Source organism: Anoplopoma fimbria, chromosome 15 (genome assembly GCF_027596085.1).
Source record: "Anoplopoma fimbria isolate UVic2021 breed Golden Eagle Sablefish chromosome 15, Afim_UVic_2022, whole genome shotgun sequence".
Taxonomy (NCBI): Eukaryota; Metazoa; Chordata; class Actinopteri; order Perciformes; family Anoplopomatidae; genus Anoplopoma; species Anoplopoma fimbria.
This window is the reverse complement of record NC_072463.1, coordinates 23,648,052-23,675,357: the sequence shown is the minus strand read 5'-3', so window position 1 is coordinate 23,675,357 and position 27,306 is coordinate 23,648,052. Positions and strand designations below refer to the sequence as shown.

Here is a 27,306-nt window from a genome sequence, read left to right as displayed (position 1 = left end):
GTATTGTTTTTGTGAGTGTAAGCGTGCTTCAAAGCATGTCTATGAAGGCCAGTCTCAGTATTTTGTCTGTTTAAACTTGTACTCATGGCTTATTAGAGGTCTGTGTGTGTGTGTGCGTTTGTGTTTGTTTGAAATGTACTCTCACAAAATTCCCTGTCAAAGGAGGAAATGGACCGTCCGCTGTGAACTCTGCCATAAAAGAAATAATCAAAGTGTGCACAAAAGTTTGTCCTTCCTTGTGACATAACAGTGTGGTTCAATGTTCTGCTCTAACCCTAAATTAATCTCTGTGTCAGCTGGAGCTCACATCAGTTTGAATCACTTTGGGGGATTTTTTGAGTATCTTTTTTCTAAAATGAAATATACAACATTTGGGTAAAGATGATATACCTTCCTTCGCAGCAGTTGTTTGACAGCAGTTATTCAGTCTATAGTGCAGATATCCTGATATTCCACTTATATTAGATGAAGGAATCCAGTTAATAAATAACTCTTGTCAACGGTTTTGAGAGATGAAAGGTCTCCATTGAGGTCTTCCTCCTGGCTAGAAACTGAGCAAAGAGGTCCAGGTTTTATAAAGAGTTTTATTCAGCTGCCGGCTCTATTTATCTTGGGATAATACCCTTATTATTGGGCATGGCATACTGGAAAGAACATAGCCGGAATAGCTGCTCTGGGGAGGGACATGTCGGAATCCTACACATGTGCACACAGACAGACAGACGGACGCACAAAACGATGTAACGATGTAAACGCAACTGTCCCTTTAAAGATAGATCTATGGTTATAATGTTTAGTCTTCTCAGCAGAGACAAGCCTGATTAATGGCTAGGGTAAAATGTGGGCATGTGTGTGGTTACGGCGGCGCGCATGGAGACAGAGACACCATTTAGCCCAACACACACTTGGCTGCTTGTTACTTATTATTCCTGATTAGAGGCAATGATAAAGGGAGAAAGGCGGGATAAGGAATGGTTTCATTTACTATAACTTAAGCTATAATTAACTTTATGTCATTTCCATCCATGTTTTTCTTAGGAGTAGGTCTCCAGTTTTCTCTCATGCTTAACATGTTTGTTGTAGGTTTTCCTGCAGCTAAGTATGTCATCATACTAGTTAATGTGGTAAATAAGGATCAGATATCAGTTAGTCATGCACTGCTGACTGTAGTCTCCACACACCCTGAGAGCAGGTGATCACAACCTCCCAAATATGCACAAAACTACTCTGTAAAATGCATTGCAGTTTCTCAACATCAGTACACTTACGGGTGGAGCTCATTGTGTCATTTTGTCTGTCTCGACTGAGGGGTGGGTTGTGTTTGTGTGCACTGATTTATTTCACAAAATTCAACAAACACAACCTGTTCTATTAACCTGCACCAGCTTGTTTCCACTGTTTATCCCCCGTCTGCCAACCAACTTACCAAGTAGAGGAAACATAGCAGCATCAGCAAGCAATTCCCTTCTCCAGTCTCTGCTAAATCACTTTCCCATTCATTGGCTGCAAGGTTTCATTATACAACACAGACACCACCTTTTAATTACAGAACTAACACTTAGGGAGTGGACTTGGGCATGCAAACAACACCATCTAACAGAGGCAGAGTCTCTTTAAGTCTAGATTACTGGCTCATTAAAGCTATTTCTAGTGGCATGTAGGTGGAGTGCCGCATGTCTAGCTGAGTAAAACAAGTGGCCTGTGTAAGGAGAATAAATAGGATGTAGTTTCAAACCTTATTGGTTTGGAAGAGACTAATTATCCAATTACAATGAAAACAAACTGAATGCATTTTTTTGTATCACATGTCTCAATGTTAGAAAGTATTGCTTCAACCTGGAAAGTTTAATAAAGGCTGATATCATTTAGTGTTGTACATGACAAGACAGACGATGGTTTTACTGGCAAGTGCTGACTCACCTGTTCGCCTTAGTCAGGCCGTGGGAAAATTAAGCATAACTAATATAAACACACACAAACACACACCTAATGTAAACCTTGAGAACAGAAAAGCAAACACAAATCAAACATCAATTCGGCCTTATTGAGTTCTTATTTTTACGTCAATGAAATATTGTAACCTCTACTCTGGACGTTGGGGAGAGGGAAACCTTGATTGTGGTCGGATTCAGCAATACTGATGTACTTATTACTTTGATATCTCTGGGGGTGTCATTAGGCCATTTCAGGTACTTCGTTTCAAATCATGAGGACTACCGTTTCTGCATAATGGCAATATTGGATTTACAGGATTTTTGCATCATTATGTATCTTCCTTTAACTTACAGTTAGTAAATTATTCAGATTAGCCAAAAGCATATACATGTACAGTTATTCAATTAGCATTAACAACGTATTTTAAACCTCCATTTCTTTAATTCATTTTCACACCTATATTTGTCTCCTTGTCATTTCTTGCAGTCTCTGGAGATGGACCACACAACTCTACAGAAGATGAAGAAGATGATCAAAGCTATACACAATTCTGGACTCTGTAAGTATCAATGAGTCACATAATATAGTTTCATTCACAAAATACATTACGAGTTCAGCTCAAGGCTCAATTACTAGCTTTTTCCAGAACTTTCAACTGTTGGTGTTGGCTCAGTTGGCTCAGTAGCTGTTGTGATTTCATCCACAGCACTTTGAGATCTTCTAATCCACGTTGGTTTAAATGTATGCCTGAAAGATCATTCTTGACCCTGGAAATGGTACTAAAAAAAACTATTTTAACTCAATGGCTATTTTCTAGCTTTTAAAAAGCTTCCATCAGCACATGGACCAGATGATACAGAAGAAAGCTCCACAAAAAACCTTGTGTTGGGATTGTTTTGTCAAACTACTATTTACCAGGTCAAGAACGAAACTTCCATCTTGTAAGTTGAAGTGTGCAAATACATTACTACAATATAACATTTGACGAGTAACAAAATCCATGTCAACTCGGCATCTAGTTTTTAAATAAAGGTCAGCCATTATTATGGCAGGATGAGCTGTTTAGCGCATAGGGGAGCCTCCACATACATCATTGTACAAGACTTGAGATGACATCATGAAGATCATGTGGGCAGGGTTGTTTATGAGTGAGGCCCCTTGCTATGAGACCAGAGTGCGTAGGATTTTGGGTGATTGTGTTTACATCCATACAGAGTGTGTGTGTGTGTGTGTGTGTGTGTGTGTGTGTGTGTGTGTGTGTGTGTGTGTGTGTGTGTGTGTGTGTGTGTGTGTGTGTGTGTGTGTGTGTGTGTGTGTGTGTGTGTGTGTGTGTGTGTGTGTGTGTGTGTGTGTGTGTGTGTGTTAAAGCAAATGGTATGTGTGGTTTCAGCAACAACGAGGTGCTCTACAGTGAACTAACAGATGTGCTGGGTCACTAAGTGAATGTTTTGTTAATGGGTATGTGTCACTACGGAACGTCTCCACAACTTGCCGTGGATGCATCAGAAGTGAACATGCACACGATGTGAGTGTTCACCTCAAAAATGCACGGGAGAATCAGAGGAACTGCTCAACATATCCTTAAGTTGTTTTTCTGTGCTCGCTTACAAATCTGCTTCACATTTTCGGGCTGCAACTCTTAGTTTTTAGTAAAAAATGAGTCAGAGAGCCAGCTGCACAGAATTAAGCAACCGTATATGATCGTCAGTGACATTGTGGATGCAGAGAAGTGCTCCATCTGTATTCTACATACGTTTTCACTCTCCTTTCTAACTAGAATCATATGGGCTAGTTCCAGTAATATGACCATGGGAGCCCCCCCCGCCCCAGTGTTCTGTCATTATGTTATTGAACCCCTTAATCAGTCCCGATGTTTATCGACAGTCTGACTCACCACGCATACGGACATATGCCCGCTCCTCCCCCACGCTAGTCCGATGGTCTGTTACTGTGTCACACATGCAAAAACACACTGCACACATGGTGAGATCTTCTCCTCTTTCGATTTCTCTTCCCATAAACCGCTTAGTACTACTTCTCTGCCAAGATGCTGTGGCCTGCGAAACTGTGTGTGTTCTGGCAGAGGAGTCAAGGAGTTGAGTTGCTCTGCTGGTGTCTTTTCTAAAGGTCAGCTGTAAAATCATCCTCTCAGCTCCTCTGTGACTCAGTGGTTTGTTGTTTGATAGGTGCTTGATGTTGTTTGTTATTTTTTTTATTGTAGCCATGAAGGCTCAGTTTTTCTGCTTCCCCTTGATTTAGTTTCTTCCATCCTGCAGTGCGTCTGCATGCTTTCCTTAAATTCACAATTGTTTGGTCATACAAAATAGTTCACTTTTGTTTTTTTAACTAGTTAACTCATCTGTGTCACTCTGTCTCCCACCATTTTATATTTGTCTTGAGGTGGAAACTTAAGCAGAAGAGAGTACCTATTATACTTCCTGCTTTTTTCTGCTTTTCTCTGTTTGGTTTGCTTCGGACACTTCTGCAGATGTCTGGGCCATATGTGTCTTAACTACTTCCTTAAATTGTTATCCTTAACGATAAATAAATGATTTCATTTTTGCTTTAATGTTGGGGTTTCCCAAAGTCATCTCAGGTGTTTTCCATGGGGCTTGAATTGTAACTTGTGTTTATTTGATGTCTAGATCCGAGCCTCGCTTTGAAATAGCTGTAGGGTAAAACTTCTTTAAGTGAAATGTAAACCAATGTGGTGCCAGTTGAAGCTCAGATTCTTTTCCATCAGGCCTTTTCCACACAGATTAAACTGACTGAGAGCCCAATAAGGTCATGACCCTTGGGAAAGTGACCTATAAGCCCCAGACAAAGAAGGGTCCGTATATGTTTCCCTGTCTCCAGCTCCAGGATGGGTAGAAACCAGCACTAATTTATCCCACATGCTTGTTTTGCAGCAGAGCAAGTCAATCTGCTTTCTTAAGATTTTCCCGACATGTAACCCTTAAGTCTGAGTCACCTTTAACTGTCGATGTCTGAGTCACTTTATGTGTGTGTGTGTTTCATTTTCAGCCCACGTGGACAACAAGGAGCAGTATGTTGAGTTGCTGGAGAACCTGGGAAATAGCCACCTGACCCAGGACAACAACGAAGTCTCCACAGGGTTCCTAAACCTGGCTGTGTTTACCAGAGAGGTCACGGCCCTCTTCAAAAATCTGGTGAGGAAAGAGAAGAGTGTAGAGGAAAAAGGGGAAGGGAAAGGAGAGGCTTCTTCCCATTAGCTTTACTAGATAATTCCAACCACACATGCACAATCTAGAGGACTGAGGGAGAAGGGATGGAAATAAAGACAAAAAAATAGTTGTTTTATTTGAAACGGCAGCATTTGAAAGTACCTCAAATCTCTCCACATATGAAATTGTGCACCCGCAAAAGGAAAGGGATTTTCAACAGCTGCATGCTCGCGACTCTTGACTCCAGAAACTGGGGCCACCCGGATCCCTCCCACTGATAGTTTCTATGGCGATGATAATTCATCCCAGACCTCCACGTGTGAGTCAACACACTCCCTCCAATGTGTCAATCAAGGCCTCACAGGGGAGACTGGGTCTTACAGATGTGAAGAGGAAGTGGGTCCAAAAAACTAACCAGAGGGTCATTTAAGGAGTTGTACCTCAAAATCAACCTGAGCGTAACCCTTAATGCCATGCATGTGCGATTGCGACTAATTGTACACTTTATGGATATTAGCAACTTATTATACCATATATGGACATGCCCTTCTTCAGTTTTGCTGAACTCGATATTGCTTGTGTGTTTACATGTATGTTTGTTTACATAAGAATGTCACCAACATCTTAGCCACGTGATGCCAGATTAAGCTGCAGGTTTTTCCATGCCATTATAAGACATGACATTTCACAGACATGGTTATTGTTAACAAAACCTGAGAGTTCATTTTATTTATTGTTTTGGCTGCGTGTTTTTATTAATTTATGTTTTATTTATTTAGAATAATTAGATGTTTTTTTGCACATTCCCATTTCACTGTCTGAATATTTTTAAGAATTAAAAGTTCATTGCTCTTTTACTTGCATATTTATGCTATTATATTATCAATATATCAGAGGCATGAAATGTTCTTAAAGTGACAATTATATCGTTTTTTGCAATTATTTCTCGAGCAATATATGATCCAACAAAAGTAGTTATTGTAACAGGCCTACTTGTCCCAATGTCCCACGTTTTGGTTTTTTTGTGTCATCTTTCAAAATGTTGACACTTTGGGAGTAGGTATTCCCCTGTGACAGAACTCCATGTATTATCTTTTAGTTACCTCAACTTTTGGATGCCAACCAAAACAATCTTACCAGGCCTTTGTGTCAATACATGAAGGTCAGCTCTGCAGTCAACTCACGGAAGTGGTTGGACATTATTTATGTTAAGAGCAGAGTGCAGCTGATCCAACAGGATCCTAAAGTGGTTAACTGCATACTTGTGGAGATGATGGATGAATGTATGTTGCCATGCTGCGTGCAGTAAGATGTGATGTATTTCTATCGGGCTTTGTGGTAAATATGTATTACTGTAAAGCGCAACCTGTAGGGGTTATACTGGCGGTTTTGTGATTCATTCTCCTCTGATCCACAATAGTCAGTTCAGTTCATAAACAGTAATAAAAGTCACTACGTCATGCTTCCCCCGGAAATCTTAATGGTGTTGATAAGCATCCAGTGTTTTTTCTTCATGAATCACTAGTTCAAAACGACTGACTCACCATGTTTTTGAATTATACACACTCATTCCCAGAAATGGGGGTCCATAGGGAGAAGTGTGTTATACAGTGTGCAGATGTGAGTGTTTGATAATACTGGAAGAGATAAGAGCCACCTGTAACATTATGTGGACATTTTTTGGATTATTTGCTCATTTGCTTTTTAAATGTTTCAGGTGCAAAACCTCAACAACATCATGGCATTTCCTTTGGAAAATGTGCTGAAGTCAGAACTCCGGGACAGCAGACTGGTGAGTCTAGATTTGATTATAAATGTATTAAATAGTAATAAACTGCTGGCTAAACCTATATACACATACTTATGTTAGAAAAGTGAGAGTACCAGTGTGCTAAAGGGAAAATCCACCTCCACTTTTTCTATAATATTTATGTAATACTGCCCACTTCTATGATATTTTACAGTTTTTAACAGCAGAGACATATCCTGTGGCTGATCAATAAATCAAAACTGACAAAACAAAATGTTTAAAAAAAATTGATGTTATAATATTTTGGAGGTTATTCTTTTTAGGTGTTTTTTGAGAAACACTCCTAACGGCTATGGATGTGATAACCAAGTAGTCTACTTTCCATTCACTCAGTTACAGCCCAATTCTTGAAACAATTTATATTATTAATCTGTAAATTAGACATTGGAGGCAGATTCCAGAATTCTGGCAAAATAACCACATCTGGTCTTTAATTGAATTGATATTAAATCAAGGTATTGTCGAGCTCTACAGTGGATGAAGGAACAGTTTTAGGGTGGATTTCCTCATAAACCAGGTAATCCTGTCTGTCTGTGTCGTAGATGCAGCTGAGCCAACTAAGATATTGGATAAGATGAGGCTGTTTATGCAGATCATTGAGTGAGACTGAGCTATGTTCCAATACTGAACCAATCTGTCTTGCTCAGTATTTGTCTTTTTGACTTGCCTCGCCGACGGACTAGTGAGTAATAACAGGCTAATGCTTCTGTAAGCTCCCGTCGCTGCCCTGTCTTTGAAACAGCTGATTCGACAGCTGAACATTGCTTCACTATAACTGTAGGAAGGCCAAGTGCTACTGAAATCTTGTTCAGCCAGATAGCCGACTACTTAGCATGATGTGAGTAATCACGTCTCGGTGCATGACCTGTCTGGCTCTATTCAGATCTACGCAGACAATAACCAGTTCACCTGAATGTATGTTGACTATTAACTGTACAATCTAAACGCTCTTCTCTTCTATACAGGAGCTCAAGAAGCACATGGAGAAGAGTTGGAAGGACTATGACATAAAAATGTAATTAACAATATACTTAATTTGTTACCTCACATTCATATGGTCACATGTTGTGTGATTATAGTCCTCTTCTTCATCTTTAAGCCTAATTGCCTCATGAGAGAAAATAAATTGAACCCTCGGACAGATGTTTTTGCCTTAGGAGGATCACGTGGCACATTTCCAGTTCTTGCTAGTATTTAACAGCATTAACAGCAGAGGTTAATATGATAATAGTTCATTCCCCATGGCCTTTCTCCATTACATTGCTGTAAAATAAAACTGCGGCATTGCTCTTTGCAGGCATTATTTGATCTCATTCTGATGGTGTACAGTGGTGTGAAGTGTTCTATAATGTTGTAAGGAGAATTCCCCTCTCCCTTTATTTCCCTTCATCCAACTTCCTCTAACCTCTCTCTATGGGGCAAGTGAATGATTGAGAGGGGATAAAATACTTAAAATGCTTGAAAGGTTAATAATTACAGAAAGAAAGAAAAGCACATTAATGATTCTCTCTAACTTTTGCTTTTTTCCCCTAATCCTTCCCTCCCCCCATCAGAGGGAAGCTAGAGAAGGAGAGGAAGGAGAAGACCAGGCAGCTGGGTCTGATCAAGACGGAGGGATCGGATGGAGGGGAGGACATGGAGAGAGAGAGAAGGACCTTTCAGCTGCAAATGTGTGAGGTGAGGGATTAGTGCCAGTCAAAATACCAGAACCAGACACCTTTCCCATACCTGAAGTGATGATTTAGTTCACATGGGTGGTCTGCTTTGTGGTTTCCATCGACTTCATTGCCAGGGTCGATCCCTTTTGCGTTTCTCCACTAATTTCTATGATGGAAAAATCATGTTTTAGAAAGACATACATGAGCTGTTTGCGTCTAGCAGAGTTTCAGAAGAGCTTGGTTATACACATTAGAAAAGGCAGTTCAAAGGCAGATGAAAATGCTCCATGATCCACCCTTGTGTAATGCTCTGCCAGTGCTGCTACATACAGTCTCAACTTAGTGTGTTAGCGCACATGTGGCCGGAGAAAACCCTAAAAAAAATGGTCGAATCCTGACAGAGACCAGCTGTTGAGACAAAGAGGAGAGGCCGGGAAAATGGAATTTCCACTTGTTATAAACCCTCCAACCCTCCGTCTCTCTGTCTGTTTGTCCTCCCTTCTTTAACACTGCATACATAAAGACACTCTCAAGCCCACAGAAATATACAAAGGACAGAAAGATGGATTCAGACTTTGGTTTTATGGAGCAGAGAATGTAGTCATTCCCTCCACACAGAGGTTGTGTGCAGGGTGGAAATTATTCACAATAAAGCCTACACTATGTGTCTGTGTTATTCAGCATCAACATGAACAATGTATAGATGTGTCCTATAAAGTAAGGAGCTACATATTTAAAACATGCTCAAAACAGGATATTAAAGATGTGTAGTCTAGTAGCAATTAAGATTTCAATGCTTGTTGATTTGGCGAAACACCAAATGTTTACTGGTAAAAACTGCAAATGCTGTTTAATACTATAGGACCCAGAATACTGGGGGCAGCAAAACAAACTATTTTCGTTTTAATAGAGAAGTCAGGCAATAATTTACTTTTTTTTTTTTTTCTTTTTTTTTTTTCCATCATTCTGTGAGAAGCCCTGATTTGATTTTATGCTGCACATGGCATGAGTCTGCAAACAGCGAGAGTGGAAGTAGTTGATTACCTCGCTAAAAAGTTGGTGGTGTGCAGACTGTTGCCTGCAGCTGTTCATCCAACAGCTCACTATGGCTGCTTGTTCTTGTTCCATCACTCCCTGCAATATTTCAAACCTATGGCTGTCTTGCCAGTTAATTGCTTTTAATGCTTTAAATGTGAAGCTCCAGCAGTAGGAAATGTTCTGTTTGCATAGGCAGTAACCTAATACAGCATCAACAGAGAATGTCGCCACAGAGACCCAGTTTGTAATTCTGCTATTATATAAATATTGCAATCCTTTCATTAGTGTGCCATAGGCTCAACTTCATGTTTCCACGAATCCATCTGGCCTCTCCATGGAGAGCTGCCATTCCTGGACTGGTTTTTAACAATCTTTGTTTATGCTTTCAGTATCTTTTGAAGATCCAGGAGCTCAAGGTGCGTCAGGGCCCTGATCTTCTCCAGAGCCTCATCAAATATTTCCAGGCCCAGCTCAGGTCAGTCTCAGCTGATGTCACCTTAACTATTTTTACCTTGTGGCCATTTTGTTCTACATGTTAAATAAGAACCAGAAATACTTTTGGGACTTTTTTCTGGCCCAAAAAAATCATATGGTTTTGATTTCTACCCCAGGGTTTCAGTGAGAGACTTTGCTTAAAAGTTGAGGTTCATTCATTTTATTTTACAAGCTATTATTACTTTTGTAAAGCATCAACCTATTTCAATCATACCAAGAGTTTTATGTGGGAATGGAGTTGCTTATGCAGCTTTAGCTTGTGATGTTTTGGTTGGTCTGCACAAGGATGTTTAAACTGGAGTACCATCATGACTCAGCATTTGTTCTTTCTCTGTTCTCAGTTTCTTTCAGGATGGGCTGAAAGCTGCAGAGAATCTCGCTCCCTTTATCGAGAAGCTTGCTGCTTCTGTTCACACGGTAAATACACCGAGTGACATCTACCTGCATTATATCAACCAGTGTGTTAGTCATTTAGTATCTGCAAACAGTGTTGTTATTGTCCAGTTTTGTTCTGGTTTCAGAAGAAAATGCGTCATGATTAGAAGGTCAGAGGTTAGGGTCTGTGGTAAATGCTTTTTCCCTGACTGGTTCAAACTGATGTTTTACAATTTCCCAAAACATGCACCTACTGTATATATTGATGTCATCATACCCTCAATCCTCCCTCACACTTTACTTGTTTTCTTAATTTGTCAGACGTCTTCAGTCACAGTAGGTAAAACTGGGTTTAAGAAGGCATTAAAGCTCTCATTGTAAATCACAATGTCTTTTAGTACCTCCAAGAGCCCTTTTCTCTGTTGCTCTCTCAAAACAGCCAAAGCCTCAGTCTCTCCCCCCTCCTCTGAACCCCCCCCAGCTAAACCCACAGGCAGAGACTCTTATAGCAGCCTTTTTCCAGAAATGCTTCCCCCTATTTCCAAAAGATGAAACAGAAAGCATCCCTTATTTTCATTCCTTCCCTGGTGCACACCTATTTCTCCAACCACTCCGGGTGGTTTCCAGTCCCTTTTCTGGATAGAGCCCTGGAAACAGACTGTTAACTGTGACACTAAGAACGTTAGAGGTTTTTCTGGTTCTGCAAAGGCTAAACAGAAACCCGCTCAGACATGCCAGACCTCAGCCTTTAGAAGGAAATTCAGACAGAATCTGTGTTATGGCTCCCTGGAAAAATGCTGAAATATTTCAGTTAAACAGACTTATGTACACTAGTCACTCTGCTGCTGCTTTAATACAAAATGCACAACCTCCTAGGACGACACACCCCGGTACTGAGCTCTGTTCTGCATTATTTAGGCCATTACACAAAGCTCTGATGTCATTCCACACCCAATTCTTGGAACAAAAAAAAACAAAAACACTGGATATGATTCAATGAACATGGCTGAACACAAAACATGTTGTTCTTCCAATTAAATTATTTTATTTTATTACTGCAATTGAATAAACTGACTTTCATGGTGTGTGTTTTTAGGTGCGTCTGGACCAGGACGAGGAGGTAAAACAACTCACTCAGTTGAGGGATTCTCTCAGATTACTTCTGCAAGTGGAAGGGAAAGAGGTATGCTTATTTATAATGTTTCTTTGCTATACGCATTATATGTAAAGAACCTTCAATTTGAAGATTCAATATCTTCAGTTGTACTATTTTACCATATAAACAGAAAGTGGGCTCTAAAATGTCCAGCGACAGACGGCTTTAATTGCTAGTTGATGCCATCGGATTACTTTGTCTTGCCACAATTGTTTAAAATTGAATTGAATTGGAGCTGGCCCCAAGCTTTTGAAGTAAAGTCCTAAATCCCTTTTTGTATCCTAGGAATATCTGAACAGGAAGAACTCTGGCAATGGGTATAGCATCCACCAACCACAGGGTAACAAGAAGTATGGAACAGAGAAATCCGGCTTCCTGCTCAAGAAGAGTGATGGGTGTGTAAAAGCATTAGTCACATTGTCAAAATGTCAGGTCCGAACCAGTTATAATACACGTACTGTATTAAAATTGAAAACACATGGAAGCCAATAATACAAGATCATCAGAAAGTGCTGTAAAACCTTATGTTATTTTATGAGTCTTAGCTCAATAACATAATAATTGTTGATACTGCAAAACTTCCAGGTTTACTTTCATCTTCATATTCAAACAAATTATAATGTTTTCAAAGTGATAAGCTTTGCTGTCCAGGGCAGTAGTGATCAGAGCTGTGTGAAGAGAAAGCATGAAAGTAAGGCATGGAGAGAGAAAAAGGATATCCAGACTTTGTCTCCCACACCTGGTCCTCATTATTGTGAGATAAAGATTCTAGCAGGGGCCCCTCCTGTGGAACTTATTGGCAGACTCGCCAACTGAACGGATCCAGCTTTTGCGTCATGCACACAGAGCTTGATTACAGTAGGATAAGGAGAGGGGATGTGGTTCAGTAGGGTGAATGGGAGACGAGGGAGAGCAAACTCTCTTCAGGCCACTGACACAAACCAGAGCTGCAAACTTTCTCAGCCATTTTAACTGATTCAATCAAAATAATAAAAACAAGAGTGAAGTGCTGTAAACAGGAGTTGGCTTGGCCAGCACAGTGTGGAGATCACCATTACGCAATTCTGGGGTACATGTTAACACTTTTATCACTTATTGTACTGCACAGAAATCATTCATGTTGATGATGTTAGTCAATAGTTTGTGTATAAAATCAGTATATTTTACCTCCATTTCTTTTCTTCCCTTTGGCATGTCGTCCTGCAGGATCAGGAAGGTTTGGCAGAAGAGAAAGTGTGGAGTGAAATTTGGCTGCCTGACAATTTCCCACAGTACGGTGAGGACACATGGGCTAAGCTGCCACCAAGCATTCAGATTCAGATCAAAGTGTCATTTGAAATCGGTCCAATATTCCAGTACATGCTCACATTAGCGTCTGTGTCTATATCCAGATCAATCGACCGCCAGCCAAGTTGAACCTACTGACCTGTCAGGTGCGACCGAACCTGGAGGACAGGAGGACCTTTGACCTGGTCACTCGTAGGTTCATTCCTAACTTTTGACCCGTAACACTTTACCCTCCATATATTATCATTAGAGACTTTAAAGAGTCATGTGCAGTGCAGCTGTGTGGAACCTTGCCTATTTAGTCCCCACATTAAGAGAAACTGGGATCAGACACATTTTATATGGGATGTATGCCAAAGATTATGTTAAAATGAATCTACTTTTGTGACGTGATTGACGGGTGATTGTGTACATGTTTTATGCCATTTTTATTTCTAAACCCTCTTCACTCCATCTTCTGTTGATTCATTTATTTTCTCATGATCCACTGACAACATCCGACAACTTTCTCTATCTCCTCCTCCATAGATAATCGGACGTACCGTTTCCAGGCAGAAGACGAGCAGGAATGTATGATGTAAGTGTTGAACCTACTGTAACCTGCTAGTGTAATTCACTTTCTTACCTCTTGTGTTTTCTCTTAGTCTAAGCAAGTTGTTACATGTCATGCACCTTTATTTGAGCTCCTGTCCTCATGGGAAATAAGCACTTGAAGTGAATGCAGAAGATGATAAAACAGAAAGATAAAGATGTGTAATAAAACAGAGGAGTATTTAGTCTGATGATGTATGCCGTGAAGAACAACTAAACAATGCAGAAAGAAAACGCTGTCCTCTAGGAGCCCCCTGGCCCAGCTGGTTTTTAGGTGGGACTTGGGATTGAGAGGAGTACAGGGGGTGTGTCCCTTACCCTTCCCTTGTGTGTGGGCCTCCGGGCAGATTCTTTGATGTGCTGTGATGTGCGAGTTAAGAGACGGAGGGAGATGGAAATGGTTTGAAGGGAAAATTAAGAACTTGAGCTTCAGAAAGAACGTGAGGTTCAGTATGAGTCCGGGTGGTAGAGGACTCATGAAACTGAGAAAGTGAGAGTGATGATGAATTATCACTATACAGCTGAGCAAAAAAATGTAAATCCAAAACACATGGGGGACTACTTTTGATCTTCTTTTGAAGTCTGAAATGATCAATCCTTTGTTTTCACTTGGCGACACAAACTCTGTCTTTAAAACTATTTTATTGACTTATTGTTTTCTGTATGTCTCTGCCCCTGCACTTAAGATGGGTGTCAGTGCTGCAGAACAGCAAGGAGGAGGCCCTGAACACAGCATTGGTAGGCGACCAGCTCCACCTCCAGGACAGCGGCCTCCAGGAACTCTCCCGAGGCATCATCGCCGAGCTTCGGCACATGCCTGGCAACGAGGCCTGCACTGATTGTGGAGCGCCAGGTCAGACAGTCATTGTTGTTGATGGTCATTGTAGAATCAAATAACTAACCAGTCTGATTTATTTTATGAGCATGGCAATATTCGTAAACAACATTTATCAATTAAAGCTATGTTTTAAGAGTGTTAATGGGTTTCACAGTCTCTTGACTTCTTTGTCTCTGTGTATCTCAGATCCAACATGGCTGTCGACAAATTTGGGCATCCTGACCTGTATAGAGTGCTCTGGCATCCACAGAGAGCTGGGTGTCCACTACTCCAGGATCCAGTCACTCACCCTGGACCTACTGAGCACCTCTGAGCTTCTGGTACTAAATACATCCATGGAAAAAAACAACTCACACAAAAACAGACACAATCTATTTTGTATTGTCAGGATTTACTAATTATACTTCATAATAACATCTGCCTTTCATTGAAATGCTTTGTGTGTCACTTCAGTTGGCTGTCAGTATTGGCAACACCAGATTCAATGACATCATGGAGGCGGGCCTTCCAAATGACTCTGTCAAACCATTGCCACAAAGTGACATGTGAGTCCCCGATTTCTGTTGAACTAACAATCTGATTGTTCAAAACGAATAAAATACAATTTGGTGATCTATATTTATTGTATTTTTTATTAAAATGTGTTAATTTAACAACTAGGAATGCCAGAAAGGAGTACATCGTGGCCAAGTACGCTGAGCGCCGGTATGTCCTGCGTAGAGAAGAAGCAGACCCTGGCCGGCTGTATGATGCTGTGAGGAGTCGTGACCTCACTTCTCTGCTACAGCTCTACGCTGAGGGAGCAGACGTTTCCAAACCACTCACACTGCCCGATGGACAGGTGAGGATAATTTACAGCCACAAGTGGATTTCCAAACCAGCATTTCTTCCCAATGTGTCCTTTTTAGGGTTGGATGTGTGTAGTAAATCCATACAATCTCCTGACAAATTTAAACTCCCACAGATGTCATGCGTTTCGGATGATTGGCCGCTGCATCCTGACATGGCCGCCCACCGGGCTTGTTTACAGCTCCACATACATTAGTGCAATGTTTCACAAAGTTTCTAACATGTTGATGTCATTTTAGGACTGTGACGGAAATGGTTTAAAATAAAATCGAATCCTACAAGTATTAAAAAATGCCACAACATACAGAATTCAGGAAGTGTGTGGATAGTTTAAGTATGTTAACTATGTGTAAATTGTCTTCTCTTGTGTGCCCTGTCAATGTGGGTGGGTAAACCAGAGGCCCTCCCATCTCTTCTGGCCTCTAATTCAATCTCCCTTTTTTCTCTCCTCATCCACTCATCTTGTTTTCCCCACCTCTGCTGTCTCTCCTTAACGCCTCGTCTTCTTGTCTTTAATCCTGTTCCACCCTGCCTGTCATACACTTCCTGCTCAGCATAAGCTGTCTGTAACACTGCTGACTCCACTGTGTGCGTATATGTGTGTGTGTGTGTGTGTGTGTGTGTGTGTGTGTGTGTTTGTTTGTTTTGGTTGGCCCTCGTTTATTATTTCAGCTTTAAGGTCAAAGCTCACGTCTCTTGAGAACAAGCGAGACGAGCTCATTGAATTACGCAGCGCTTTTCTTCCTCTCCTGCCCCTGCTTTTGCACTTCACATAAACAGATAGTGCTTAGGCATGTTTTCACTTTTTAACACACAAACACAAATTAGTTGTTTGTGTCACAGTCAGACTCAGACATTATCTTCTCTGGTAATCTAGTTGCATATCTTTAGACTCGATTGTCAGAAACAAAATGCAGCCACTTGGTGGACTGACTGAATGAGTCAATATAGGGAAATGTTTTTTTACAGATGGACAACCTTTTCTGAGGGTCAACAATTTGGCCTCATTCATGCTCTTTCTCTTTCTGTTTAAGGGGATCAAAGAGACAGCTCTTCATCTTGCGGTGCGTCTGGAGGAAAGAAGCTCTCTGGCACTGGTGGATTTCCTGTGCCAGAATAGGTCAGACACTGACAAATAGTCACAAATTATTTATATCTCCTTTGCATGAAACAGATTAAGTGCTTTATCAGTATTGTATATTAGTGGCAATTAACACCATCTGCCTATACTGTATGTTCACTGTACAGCAACTGTCTGGAGAAGAGAACAACAGAAGGAAACACGGCTCTTCACTACAGCGTCCTGCATCATAAGCCAGAGTCTCTCAAATTACTGCTCAAAGCAAAGGCAGCCCTACACACAGGTAACTTTTTCTACTCTGTTTACTCCCTTTTTTTAACTATTGTAATCAATAAATGCCTAAAGCATTTTCTTCTTTTAAATCACCTATAGTGAACTCCGCAGGAGAAACAGCCCTTGATATTGCACGGAGGCTGCAGCATGCACAGTGTGTCGAGCTGGTGAGACCCCACCTTCTCTATTTTTTTTAATCAGCTTTAGGCTTTATTTCATAATGTCTAAGAACACACACAGTTAGGAGGTGAATTCAACTGAGGAATCAAGTTGCAACGTTAAAATGTCTACCAGAAAGCCAATGCCAGAAACAAAACAAGACAACTTCCACAGCTGGAAATATTACCTTGAAATAACTCCCCGTGCAGCAGAGCTATGCTAAGGACTCACTCCCAGGACGAGGAATCTTATCCTCATCAGGTCCCAGTGTGTATCATTCATAAACTGTTTTTATTTTCTTACCGGCCTTCTGCCCTACTGAATCAGACCTGCCTTGTGTAATATCCTGTTTGATTATGCACCTTCTTTTACAAGCTGTGGAGAGATTGAAAAAGGTTACACAAATAAGCAGCTTTGAACTTTAACCTGTTTACTTATTGGCTGAATTAATATAATTTTACATTGAGATCTTTTTTTTTATATCAAATATGCAAAGAGGTGTGGGCTGGCTCTGGCCCCAGGTCTTTTCTTTTCAGTTATTTCATTTAACCTGCTTTGCTTTTTTGTAATTGTTTGTCATTTTTTGACAAATCTGTTGAACCTAAGGTCACACTGATATGACTGCTCATTGCCAGTCAGGAGGTCGTTTTCTGTCAATATGTTTTCCCAAATTGCAGAAGGTTGTTTTGTGTTGACATATATTATATTGTAACTGTGCATTTTTTATTTTTTCATTGAACAGCTTATTTTTTTTTTTACTTATCTATAACTAAAACCCCAGAGCAGCAAAGAAGTGGAGATACTCCAGCAAAGCGGTAGAAATGTAGCTTATTTGGTATGTGTGTATTGCTTGATACGTGATAATGTGTGGACAAGAGTATTGAGTGTTTGTGCTTGTGTGTGTGTTTCAGTTGGAGCTGGCCCAGAGTGGGAAGTTTAACTCTCAGATCCACGTGGAGTTCATGTGGGAGACACAGTCTCAGGAGTTTTATGACAGCGAGGATGACCTTGATGAGAGGGTAAATAACACACACACACACACACACACACACACACACACACACACACACACACACACACACACACACACACACACACACACACACACACACACACAGCCACAGCCACTCATTACTGGCTTTGACTCTTTGACGCCAAAAAAGCCTTTTATAGCCTTTTTGGGGAAAAACATTATAGGGGTTTTCTACTAACAAGTAAAAGGCAATACAAATAAATCAAACAAAGAAAGTTAAAGTGAAACTACAAATTAACTTGTGCTCCTTTCCACTTTCTTCCAGGTGAGCCCACTACCCAAAAGCCGCTCTTCCTTTGCCCGCTGGAGCATGGGTAATGGTGCCAATAGTAATGCTGGAAGCAGGCCTTGTCAGACATATGAAAATCTAGACTTTCTATACAGAAATCCTCCAGCCAACAGCGCCCCCTCTGGAATATTAATGCCTCCACCACTGCCAGCTAAATCTATCCAGAGAGGTGAGCTACTGTAGTGTACAGTACATGGCTTATTTGCATTATAAAAATGCCAATCAATAAGATTTGGTTTGGAATAACATGCACTGCTTTCAAAACTGTCAAAAATCAATGATGGTTTGTTAAAACCTTTTTCTATGATTGTAAATGTTCCATTATAATCCTGCCTACATGACAGAACATGCTTCTTGAACCAATGCATGAAACAGGTTCAACACCTATTAAGTTTTAATTTTAGGTCATTTGTTTTTTACTGAATAAACAACTTTAATTAAATGGATGTTGTTTTTATAAACGCATATGCTCTACAGTGTCGTGCTTGTTCAAATTCTCAACATTATCTTCCCCCTCCACAGGTCGCTCGGACCCCCAGATTTCAGTAACGACACAGGAAGGCCACCCCATACCACGACGTTCCTCTAACCCAGCCTCCCAATCCTCCAGTCCCCAGGCACAGGCGAGACATAGGCCCCCTTCTCCCAACACAGAAAACCAAGGCCAAGGGGCGAGACCACCAAGGTCTCCCCACGGACAGGGAACTCTGGTCAAGGGACACAGGCAGAGCTTGGATGGCCAACCGGGTGCTCAAAGCAGTGTCACGCCAACATCCTCTCACAGTCACATAGGGCCTGTCAGGTGAGACAGCACCGCTAGACTGTGATAACCCACTTCTGTCCACACGATAGGGTTGTGTAAAGAATGCCACAGAAATTTGATGCTATGTCTAATAACAAAAACTGAAATATCACCATTTCCTATCGCCAATCTTTACTACTACAGAGATTAATACGATTATCCAGCTGTCCTTTGTTTTGACATGTTTAAAAGCAACTCTATATGACAGAGGCCTTGTTTGATCACACATATTTCATGACTTCTACGTCCTCCAGTTCAGAGAAGACCACATCGTATCGTCGGACCAGCAGTGGAGGAGGCAGCCAAGGGAAGTGTGGAGTGCTGTCACCAAATTGTGTGGGCAGCCAGGAAGAGCTGTACTGCAGCTTAGTGGGGAACAGTCCAGGTCTCACCCCAGCTCCTGCACCAGCACCGCCATCCTCACCTCAAGTGACTTGTGTCCCACGACCCCGCAGGAATGCTATGGTAAAGATCTCATAGAAGCCTCTTCCTAGTAACATTCAGCCTGTAGGTCAAGTCCTTCATGTCACAATCTTAAATCCCACCAGACTTTTTTCCCTCTGGAATATCAGAAAAAAAGCATGTGAGAATTCACAGTCAATATAAATTTGCTGGTGGTACACTGGAAAAAATATTACATGTCTCCTTCAGGTTTCTGGCAGCAGGCCACATCAGAAGCGTGTCAAGGCTTTAGTGGACTGCAGAGCAGTCAGTTTAGAGCAGCTTGCCTTTTTCAAAGATGAGATCATTGTGGTCACAGCCACTAATGACCCCCACTGGTGGGTAAGTGAAACTACAACTTGTTGATTTTACCAAGGGGACTTGTCCATATTGCCTGCAGTGCGAAAGATTTAACAGGAAGTAAAATATATTTCATGGACTATTCATATGTTTTCATTTCATAAATATTACATTATTCTTTTGTTGAATTATATAATCCATAACTGCACTACAACTACAATATACTCATCAATCAGTGGGAGATTTTTCAATGTACGTATTTACATGTTTGAGTAGTTCAATATTTAATGCTTAGTATTGCATATTGCTAAGTACGGTGTAGGTTATTTTTCTCATTAATTGATATGTATTGTATAGTTCGTTTAGCTCATTATCTTTGTCCTTCTTTTGCATTAAGCTTCTGTAACAGGAAAATGTCCCACTGGGATTAATAAAGTATTTTATTTATCTACATCCTAACAGGTTGGTCACATAGAGGGGGAGCCATCCAGGAGTGGGACGTTTCCTGTCAACTATGTACACAAATTGACAGACTGAAGGGACAGGGAAATATGAACCTACTGTTTGGTAACATAACAGAGAAACTGAACCAGCCTGGGATGCTTACAGGAAACTTATCGTCATCACACAGTGGACTTACCTACAGGAGAAGACATTGTTTATCTCCTGGATCCATCTCAAACCAGAGGGTTTGAGCAGCCTGAGAATATTTCCACATGAGGATTTACGAGCCACAAGACACCTCGGGATAAATGGCACTGTTTTAGGATTTTTTACTTTTTAACATATACTCATTCTGGAAACCAACAAGGGAACCGAAGGCTTTCAGACCCATATAACCTCTCATTCTAAGAAGAATACCATCCTCAATACCATCCTCTTGTTGGCCTATTATTGTCTTTTTAACTGCAGTTGTCTAAAACCATGAATCACTATTAATAGGTACGAAGGCATATGTGGTTGGTGTAGAAAAACTGCTCTACTATGTGATTTTACTATTAATTATACATTTTATTGCAGATGTTTAAGTTGTCTATACTGATCTAGGATTTGTAACTTGAGGCCAAACTTACCTGCCGGGCAAAACCCTTTAGGCACTTTAAACTCGTATAGAAGAAATCTTCTGAAGAGTTGGCAGCGTTGTTAATGTAAATAGTTAGAGAGCTGTCTATTAAATCATAGTTTACTTGTAGACTTGGATTTGAGGCTTCAACCTGCCCAGCGTCTGTTGCAGCCTGCCCTGGGACTCTGTGCCTGCCGGTCTGTCTCCAACAAAATGGCAGGCGCCTGGGCAGAGATCTGAAACTTTAGCCCAGCCATCTTTACTCTGGGCACAGCTCACTGCCTGCAAGGAGAGTGGAGGATCCAGTTTCTTCTGGCTCCAGGCATCAGTCTCAGGAGAACCTGGAATAACCACAGTGTGTTTAAAAAAAAAGAAAGACTCTGCAGAAATGGCACTTAAAGAGAGCTTTTCAGCAACAGCACCCCACTGCAGTAATTTGTTCACACACACACACTTACTGTGGACATCACATAAGATATACAAGACACAAGCACACTTGCACTTACATTACACAAAGAGTAGCTCCAAGATTTAGGAACTGTTTAGGAAGAATGGAGAGCTGGGGGAGAGGTTAAGCTGCTCCACTCTTTATAGTCGTTACAAATGTAACACATTTCACTGCTATTACATATGATTTGTTGTACAAACTTGTATAAAAATGTCCACTGATGTACAGTATATATCACCTGTGTTCTCAGCTGTTATGCATTATAAAGGATTGTATTATTACAGATAGTGTTATTCAATGTTGTTAATTTGATGTCCTCTTATCCAATGTCATGTGTCCTCTGTTCTGTTTCATTAGTTGTCTTAATGACTCTCAGAGAGGAAAAAAAAGAAGGGAATAGACAGTTTAATCCTCTGTTCAGAAAAGGATCCTGACACACGGACTGAAAAACACTGACAGTGATGAGTTAAGGTGGACATGAAGCAGGTGTTATTTTCAATCAGTCTTGAGTGTAAAGGTACAGTGTATATCATTTAAGGCGTTCTATTGGCAGAAATGGAATATACTATTAATTATGTTTTCTTTAGTATGTTAACACTTGAAAAATAGAATTAGTTTTTTTGTTACCTTAGAATGAGTCTAGGCGTTAATATCTATATATCTATATCTACATACGGAGCAGGTCCTCTTCACGGAGCCAGTTGCCATGTTTCTTCAGTAGTCCAAGAACAGCAAAACCAAACACTGGCTCTAGAAAGGGCCATTTGTGTTTTTCGCGCTGGCCACCAACATGCTCGGCACACAGGAGAAGCGCCTGGCACCTCAGCGCTAAATGCCAAAAGATGCTAAACACTAGTCCTTTAAACAAAAAAGTCTGTTCCCCCTGTCACGCTTTCTGCCTTTATTGCCTTGTTATAGTGTTAATGTATTAAGCAAACAAATCAGAAGACAGGTGTGTTATCAGATAAATGCAAAGCAGTCCATGAACGCATTAAAGAACTGTCAGTAGGAATGTAAATTAATTCATGTTCTACACATAAAACGTGTAATAAAAGTGCCATACAGTCTTTTAAAGTGTGAACTAAGTGATATTTTTCTGTGTCTGTTATGAGTGAAATGATCTTATGTATTGTGGCTGGCTTAAAATTTGAGCATAACTACGGACCAAAAGGTACTGAACCCTTAATCCTCAACACAGGGACACATCGCTTAAATTAATAAGGGATGAACGCACATGTAAAACCTACTTCCTAGGAATGTGTATAAATCTGCATAAAACTCATTGTGAGAGGTTTTTAGTGGTCGTTTTGCACACTCATGTCCTTCCAGCCTCATTTGTTCTCCATCCGGATGTTCAGTTCTGATCCTCGGAACCAGAGCCAGGATGATGAAATTCCAACCTGTCACTTACATAACCGGTCACCTCACTAACAGCCAGGATAATAATGCCACGGCTTATTCTGCTCTGACAACCGAGTATCCCATGCAAACACACACACTTAATTCTCCATTAGGCCTGCCTGTGTGTATGTATATATATACAATAAAGACTTTAAGTAAAATGTTACTTCTCAAACATTCTGTAATATACATGTATTAATTCACGAATGCTCTCATCTCTTAATGTTTATTCATGCACACCTACACTACACAAATATAATTTAACAATGTACGTACTGTGGAATATAATAATAATATATCCATTATTAGCATTTTCTCTGCAAGCAGGTTATATGCAGGAAGTTAAATCTAATACCATTTAAGAGCCTTCCCTACATTTTAATACTATGCCATGACTTTTCATACATATACACACACATACAATACTTTTTCATGTGACAATTATGACTTTTTTCTTGACTTTTTTTTTTTCGTATACTATACTATGACTTTTTTCATTACTTTTTTCGACATGCAATACTGTGACTTTATTCCACATTATGTATTATAACTTTTTTCGTGAATTTTTTCGACATGCAATAGTATGACATTTTATGACTTTTTTCTGACTTATTTCGACATGCAATAGTATGACTTCTTTCATGACTTTCTTCGACCAGCTATGCCATACAGCTGTGGCACACGAGGTAGAGCGCTCGTCCTGCAACCACAAGGTTGGTGGTTCGAACCCCTTTACAGTCAACATGCCGAGGTGTCCTTGAGCAAGACACCTAACCCCAAAGTTGCTCCCCGGGTGCTTCTTAGCAGCCCACTGCTCCTCCGGTATGACTTTATTCAAAATGCAGTAGTATGACTTTTTTCATGAATTTTTTCAACATGCTATACTATGACTTTATTCCACCTTATGTATTATTACTTTTTTCGTGAATTTTTTCGACATGCAATAGTATGACTTTATTCCACATTATGTATTATGACTTTTTTCGTGACTTTATTCCACATTATGTATTATGACTTTTTCATGACTTTTTTCGACATACAATAGTATGACTTTTTTCTTGACTTTTTTCGACATACAATAGTATGACTTTTTTCATGACTTTTTTCGACATACAATAGTATGACTTCTTTCATGACAATAGTATGACTTTTTCATGATTTTTTTCGACATATAGTATGACTTTTTTCATGACTTTTTTCCACATTAATAGTATGACTTTTTTCATGACTTTTTTCGACATACAATAGTATGACTTTTTCATGATTTTTTTCGACATGCAATAGTATGACTTTTTTCATGACTTTTTTCGACATACAATAGTATGACTTTTTTCGTGACTTTTTTCGACATACAATAGTATGACTTTTTTCGACATGCTATAGTATGACTTTTTCATGATTTTTTTCGACATGCAATAGTATGACTTTTTTCCACATGATTTTTTACATTTTAGTATGATGATTTTTTTCGACATACAATAGTATGACTTTTTTCATGAATTTTTTCGACATACAATAGTATGACTTTTTTCTTGACTTTTTTCGACATGCTATACTGTGACTTTATTCCACCTTATGACTTTTTTCATGACTTTATTCGACATGCAATAGTATGACTTTTTTCATGCAATAGTATGACTGTTTTCGTGATTTTTTTCGACATACAATAGTATGACTTTTTTCATGACTTTTTTCGACATGCAATAGTATGACTTTTTTCATGACTTTTTTCGACATACAATAGTATGACTTTTTTCATGACTTTTTTCGACATACAATAGTATGACTTCTTTCATGATTTTTTTCGACATGCAATAGTATGACTTTATTCCACATTATGTATTATGACTTTTTTCATGACTTTTTTCGACATACAATAGTATGACTTTTTTCAACATACAATAGTATGACTTTTTTCGACATACAATAGTATGACTTTTTTCATGACTTTTTTCGACATACAATAGTATGACTTTTTTCATGACTTTTTTCGACATGCAATAGTATGACTTTTTTCATGACTTTTTTCATGATAGTATGACAATTTTCATGACTTTTTTCGACATACAATAGTATGACTTTTTTCATGACTTTTTTCAACATACATGATTTTTTCATGACTTTTTTCGACATGCAATAGTATGACTTTTTTCATGATTTTTTTCGACATGCAATAGTATGACTTTATTCCACATTATGTATTATTACTTCTTTCATGACTTTTTTCATGACTTTTTTCGACATACAATAGTATGACTTTTTTCATGACTTTTTTCGACATACAATAGTATGACTTTTTTCTTGACTTTTTTCGACATGCTATACTGTGACTTTATTCCACCTTATGTATTATTACTTTTTTCATGACTTTATTCGACATGCAATAGTATGACTTTTTTCGTGAATTTTTTCGACATACAATAGTATGACTTTTTTCATGATGATTTTTTCACATACAATAGTATGACTTTTTTCATGACTTTTTTTTTCGACATGCAATAGTATGACTTTTTTCATGACTTTTTTTCGACATGCTTTATAGTATGACTTTTTTTTTTCATTATTTTATTACTTTTTAGTATGACTTTTTTCGTGAATTTTTCACATACAATAGTATGACTTTTTTCATGACTTTTTTTCGACATACAATAGTATGACTTTTTTTTTTCATGACTTTTTTCGACATACAATAGTATGACTTTTTTCATGACTTTTTTTCGACATACAATAGTATGACTTTTTTCATGACTTTTTTCGACATACAATAGTATGACTTTTTTCGACATGCAATAGTATGACTTTTTTCATGACTTTTTTCGACATACAATAGTATGACTTTTTTCTTGACTTTTTTCGACATGCAATAGTATGACTTTATTCCACATTATGTATTATGACTTTTTTCTTGACTTTTTTCGACATACAATAGTATGACTTTTTTCGTGACATTCGACATACAATAGTATGACTTTTTTCATGAATTTTTTCGACATACAATAGTATGACAATAGTATGACTTTTTTCATGACTTTTTTCGACATACAATAGTATGACTTTATTCCACATTATGTATTATGACTTTTTTCATGACTTTTTTCGACATACAATAGTATGACTTTTTTCATGACTTTTTTCGACATACAATAGTATGACTTTTTTCAACATACAATAGTATTACTTTTTTCACTTTTTGCTATACTTTTTATTCCATACAATATGTATGACTTTTTTCATGACTTTATTCGACATGCAATAGTATGACTGTTTTCGTGAATTTTTTCGACATACAATAGTATGACTTTTTTCATGACTTTTTTCGACATGCAATAGTATGACTTTTTTCATGACAATAGTTTTTTTTCGACATACAATAGTATGACTTTTTTCATGACTTTTTTTCGACATGCAATAGTATGACTTTTTCCACATTATTATTATTACTTTTTTATGACTTTTTTCGACATTTTTTCGACATACAATAGTATGACTTTTTTCATGACTTTTTTCGACATACAATAGTATGACTTTTTTCATGACTTTTTTCGACATGCAATAGTATGACTTTTTCCACATTATGTATTATTACTTTTTTCATGACTTTTTTCATGAATTTTTTTCGACATACAATAGTATGACTTTTTTCAACATACAATAGTATGACTTTTTTCATGACTTTATTCGACATACAATAGTATGACTTTTTCATTCCACATTTTCATGTATATGATTTTTTCATGACTTTTTTCTTTATTCCACCTTATGTATTATTACTTTTTTCATGACTTTATTCGACATGCAATAGTATGACTTTTTTCGTGAATTTTTTCGACATACAATAGTATGACTTTTTTCATGACTTTTTTCGACATACAATAGTATGACTTTTTCCACATTTTTCGATGTATTATGACTTTTTTCATGACTTTTTCCACATTATGTATTATGACTTTTTTCGTGACTTTTTTCGACATACAATAGTATGACTTTTTTCATGACTTTTTTCACATGCAATTATGACTTTTTTCATGACTTTTTCGACATACAATAGTATGACTTTTTTCGTGAATTTTTTCAACATACAATACTATGACTTTTTTCGACATACAATAGTATGACTTCTTTCATGACTTTTTTCGACATGCAATAGTATGACTTTTTTCATGACTTTTTTCGACATACAATAGTATGACTTTTTTCGACATACAATAGTATGACTTTTTTCATGACTTTTTTACATGATAGTATGACTTTTTTCATGACATTCGACATGCAATAGTATGACTTTTTTCATGACTTTTTTTTCGACATGCAATAGTATGACTTTTTCATGACTTTTTCGACATATGCAATAGCTGTGACACACGAGGAGCGCTTTTCCTGCAACCACAAGGTTGGTTTTTTTTTCATGACCCCTTTACAGTCAACATGCCGAGGTGTCCTTGAGCAAGACACCTAACCCCAAAGTTGACTTGCTTCTTAGCAGCCCACTGCTCCTCCGGTATGACTTTTTCAAAATGCAATAGTATGACTTTTTTCGACATGCTATACTGTGACTTTATTCCACATTATGTATTATTACTTTTTTCATGACTTTATTCGACATGCAATAGTATGACTGTTTTCGTGATTTTTTTTTTTTATGACATACAATAGTATGACTTTTTTCATGACTTTTTTCGACATGTATGACTTTTTTTTTCATGACATACAATAGTATGACTTTTTTCATGACTTTTTTCGACATACAATAGTATGACTTTTTCATGACTTTTTTCGACATACAATAGTATGACTTTTTT

At 38.7% G+C, this 27,306-nt stretch overlaps 1 protein-coding gene across 1 annotated transcript in view; it reads left to right on the top strand.

Moving 5' to 3' along the window:
- Positions 1-22,619, top strand: part of asap3 (ArfGAP with SH3 domain, ankyrin repeat and PH domain 3) — a 23,812-nt gene extending 1,193 nt beyond the window's left edge. Inside the window, exons 2-26 of the mRNA XM_054614064.1 lie at positions 2,422-2,494; positions 4,960-5,105; positions 6,838-6,912; positions 7,896-7,945; positions 8,484-8,607; positions 10,016-10,101; positions 10,463-10,538; positions 11,593-11,679; positions 11,938-12,047; positions 12,859-12,928; positions 13,044-13,131; positions 13,468-13,516; positions 14,217-14,383; positions 14,555-14,688; positions 14,822-14,913; positions 15,029-15,209; positions 16,252-16,337; positions 16,466-16,581; positions 16,671-16,738; positions 17,642-17,749; positions 18,029-18,221; positions 18,575-18,854; positions 19,109-19,319; positions 19,506-19,637; positions 20,058-22,619. Of these exons, the coding sequence (XP_054470039.1) occupies positions 2,422-2,494; positions 4,960-5,105; positions 6,838-6,912; positions 7,896-7,945; positions 8,484-8,607; positions 10,016-10,101; positions 10,463-10,538; positions 11,593-11,679; positions 11,938-12,047; positions 12,859-12,928; positions 13,044-13,131; positions 13,468-13,516; positions 14,217-14,383; positions 14,555-14,688; positions 14,822-14,913; positions 15,029-15,209; positions 16,252-16,337; positions 16,466-16,581; positions 16,671-16,738; positions 17,642-17,749; positions 18,029-18,221; positions 18,575-18,854; positions 19,109-19,319; positions 19,506-19,637; positions 20,058-20,132 (2,877 nt within the window). The 3' untranslated portion in view covers positions 20,133-22,619. The remainder of the gene's footprint in view (positions 1-2,421; positions 2,495-4,959; positions 5,106-6,837; positions 6,913-7,895; positions 7,946-8,483; positions 8,608-10,015; positions 10,102-10,462; positions 10,539-11,592; positions 11,680-11,937; positions 12,048-12,858; positions 12,929-13,043; positions 13,132-13,467; positions 13,517-14,216; positions 14,384-14,554; positions 14,689-14,821; positions 14,914-15,028; positions 15,210-16,251; positions 16,338-16,465; positions 16,582-16,670; positions 16,739-17,641; positions 17,750-18,028; positions 18,222-18,574; positions 18,855-19,108; positions 19,320-19,505; positions 19,638-20,057) is intronic.
- The last annotated feature ends 4,687 nt before the right edge of the window (positions 22,620-27,306 follow it).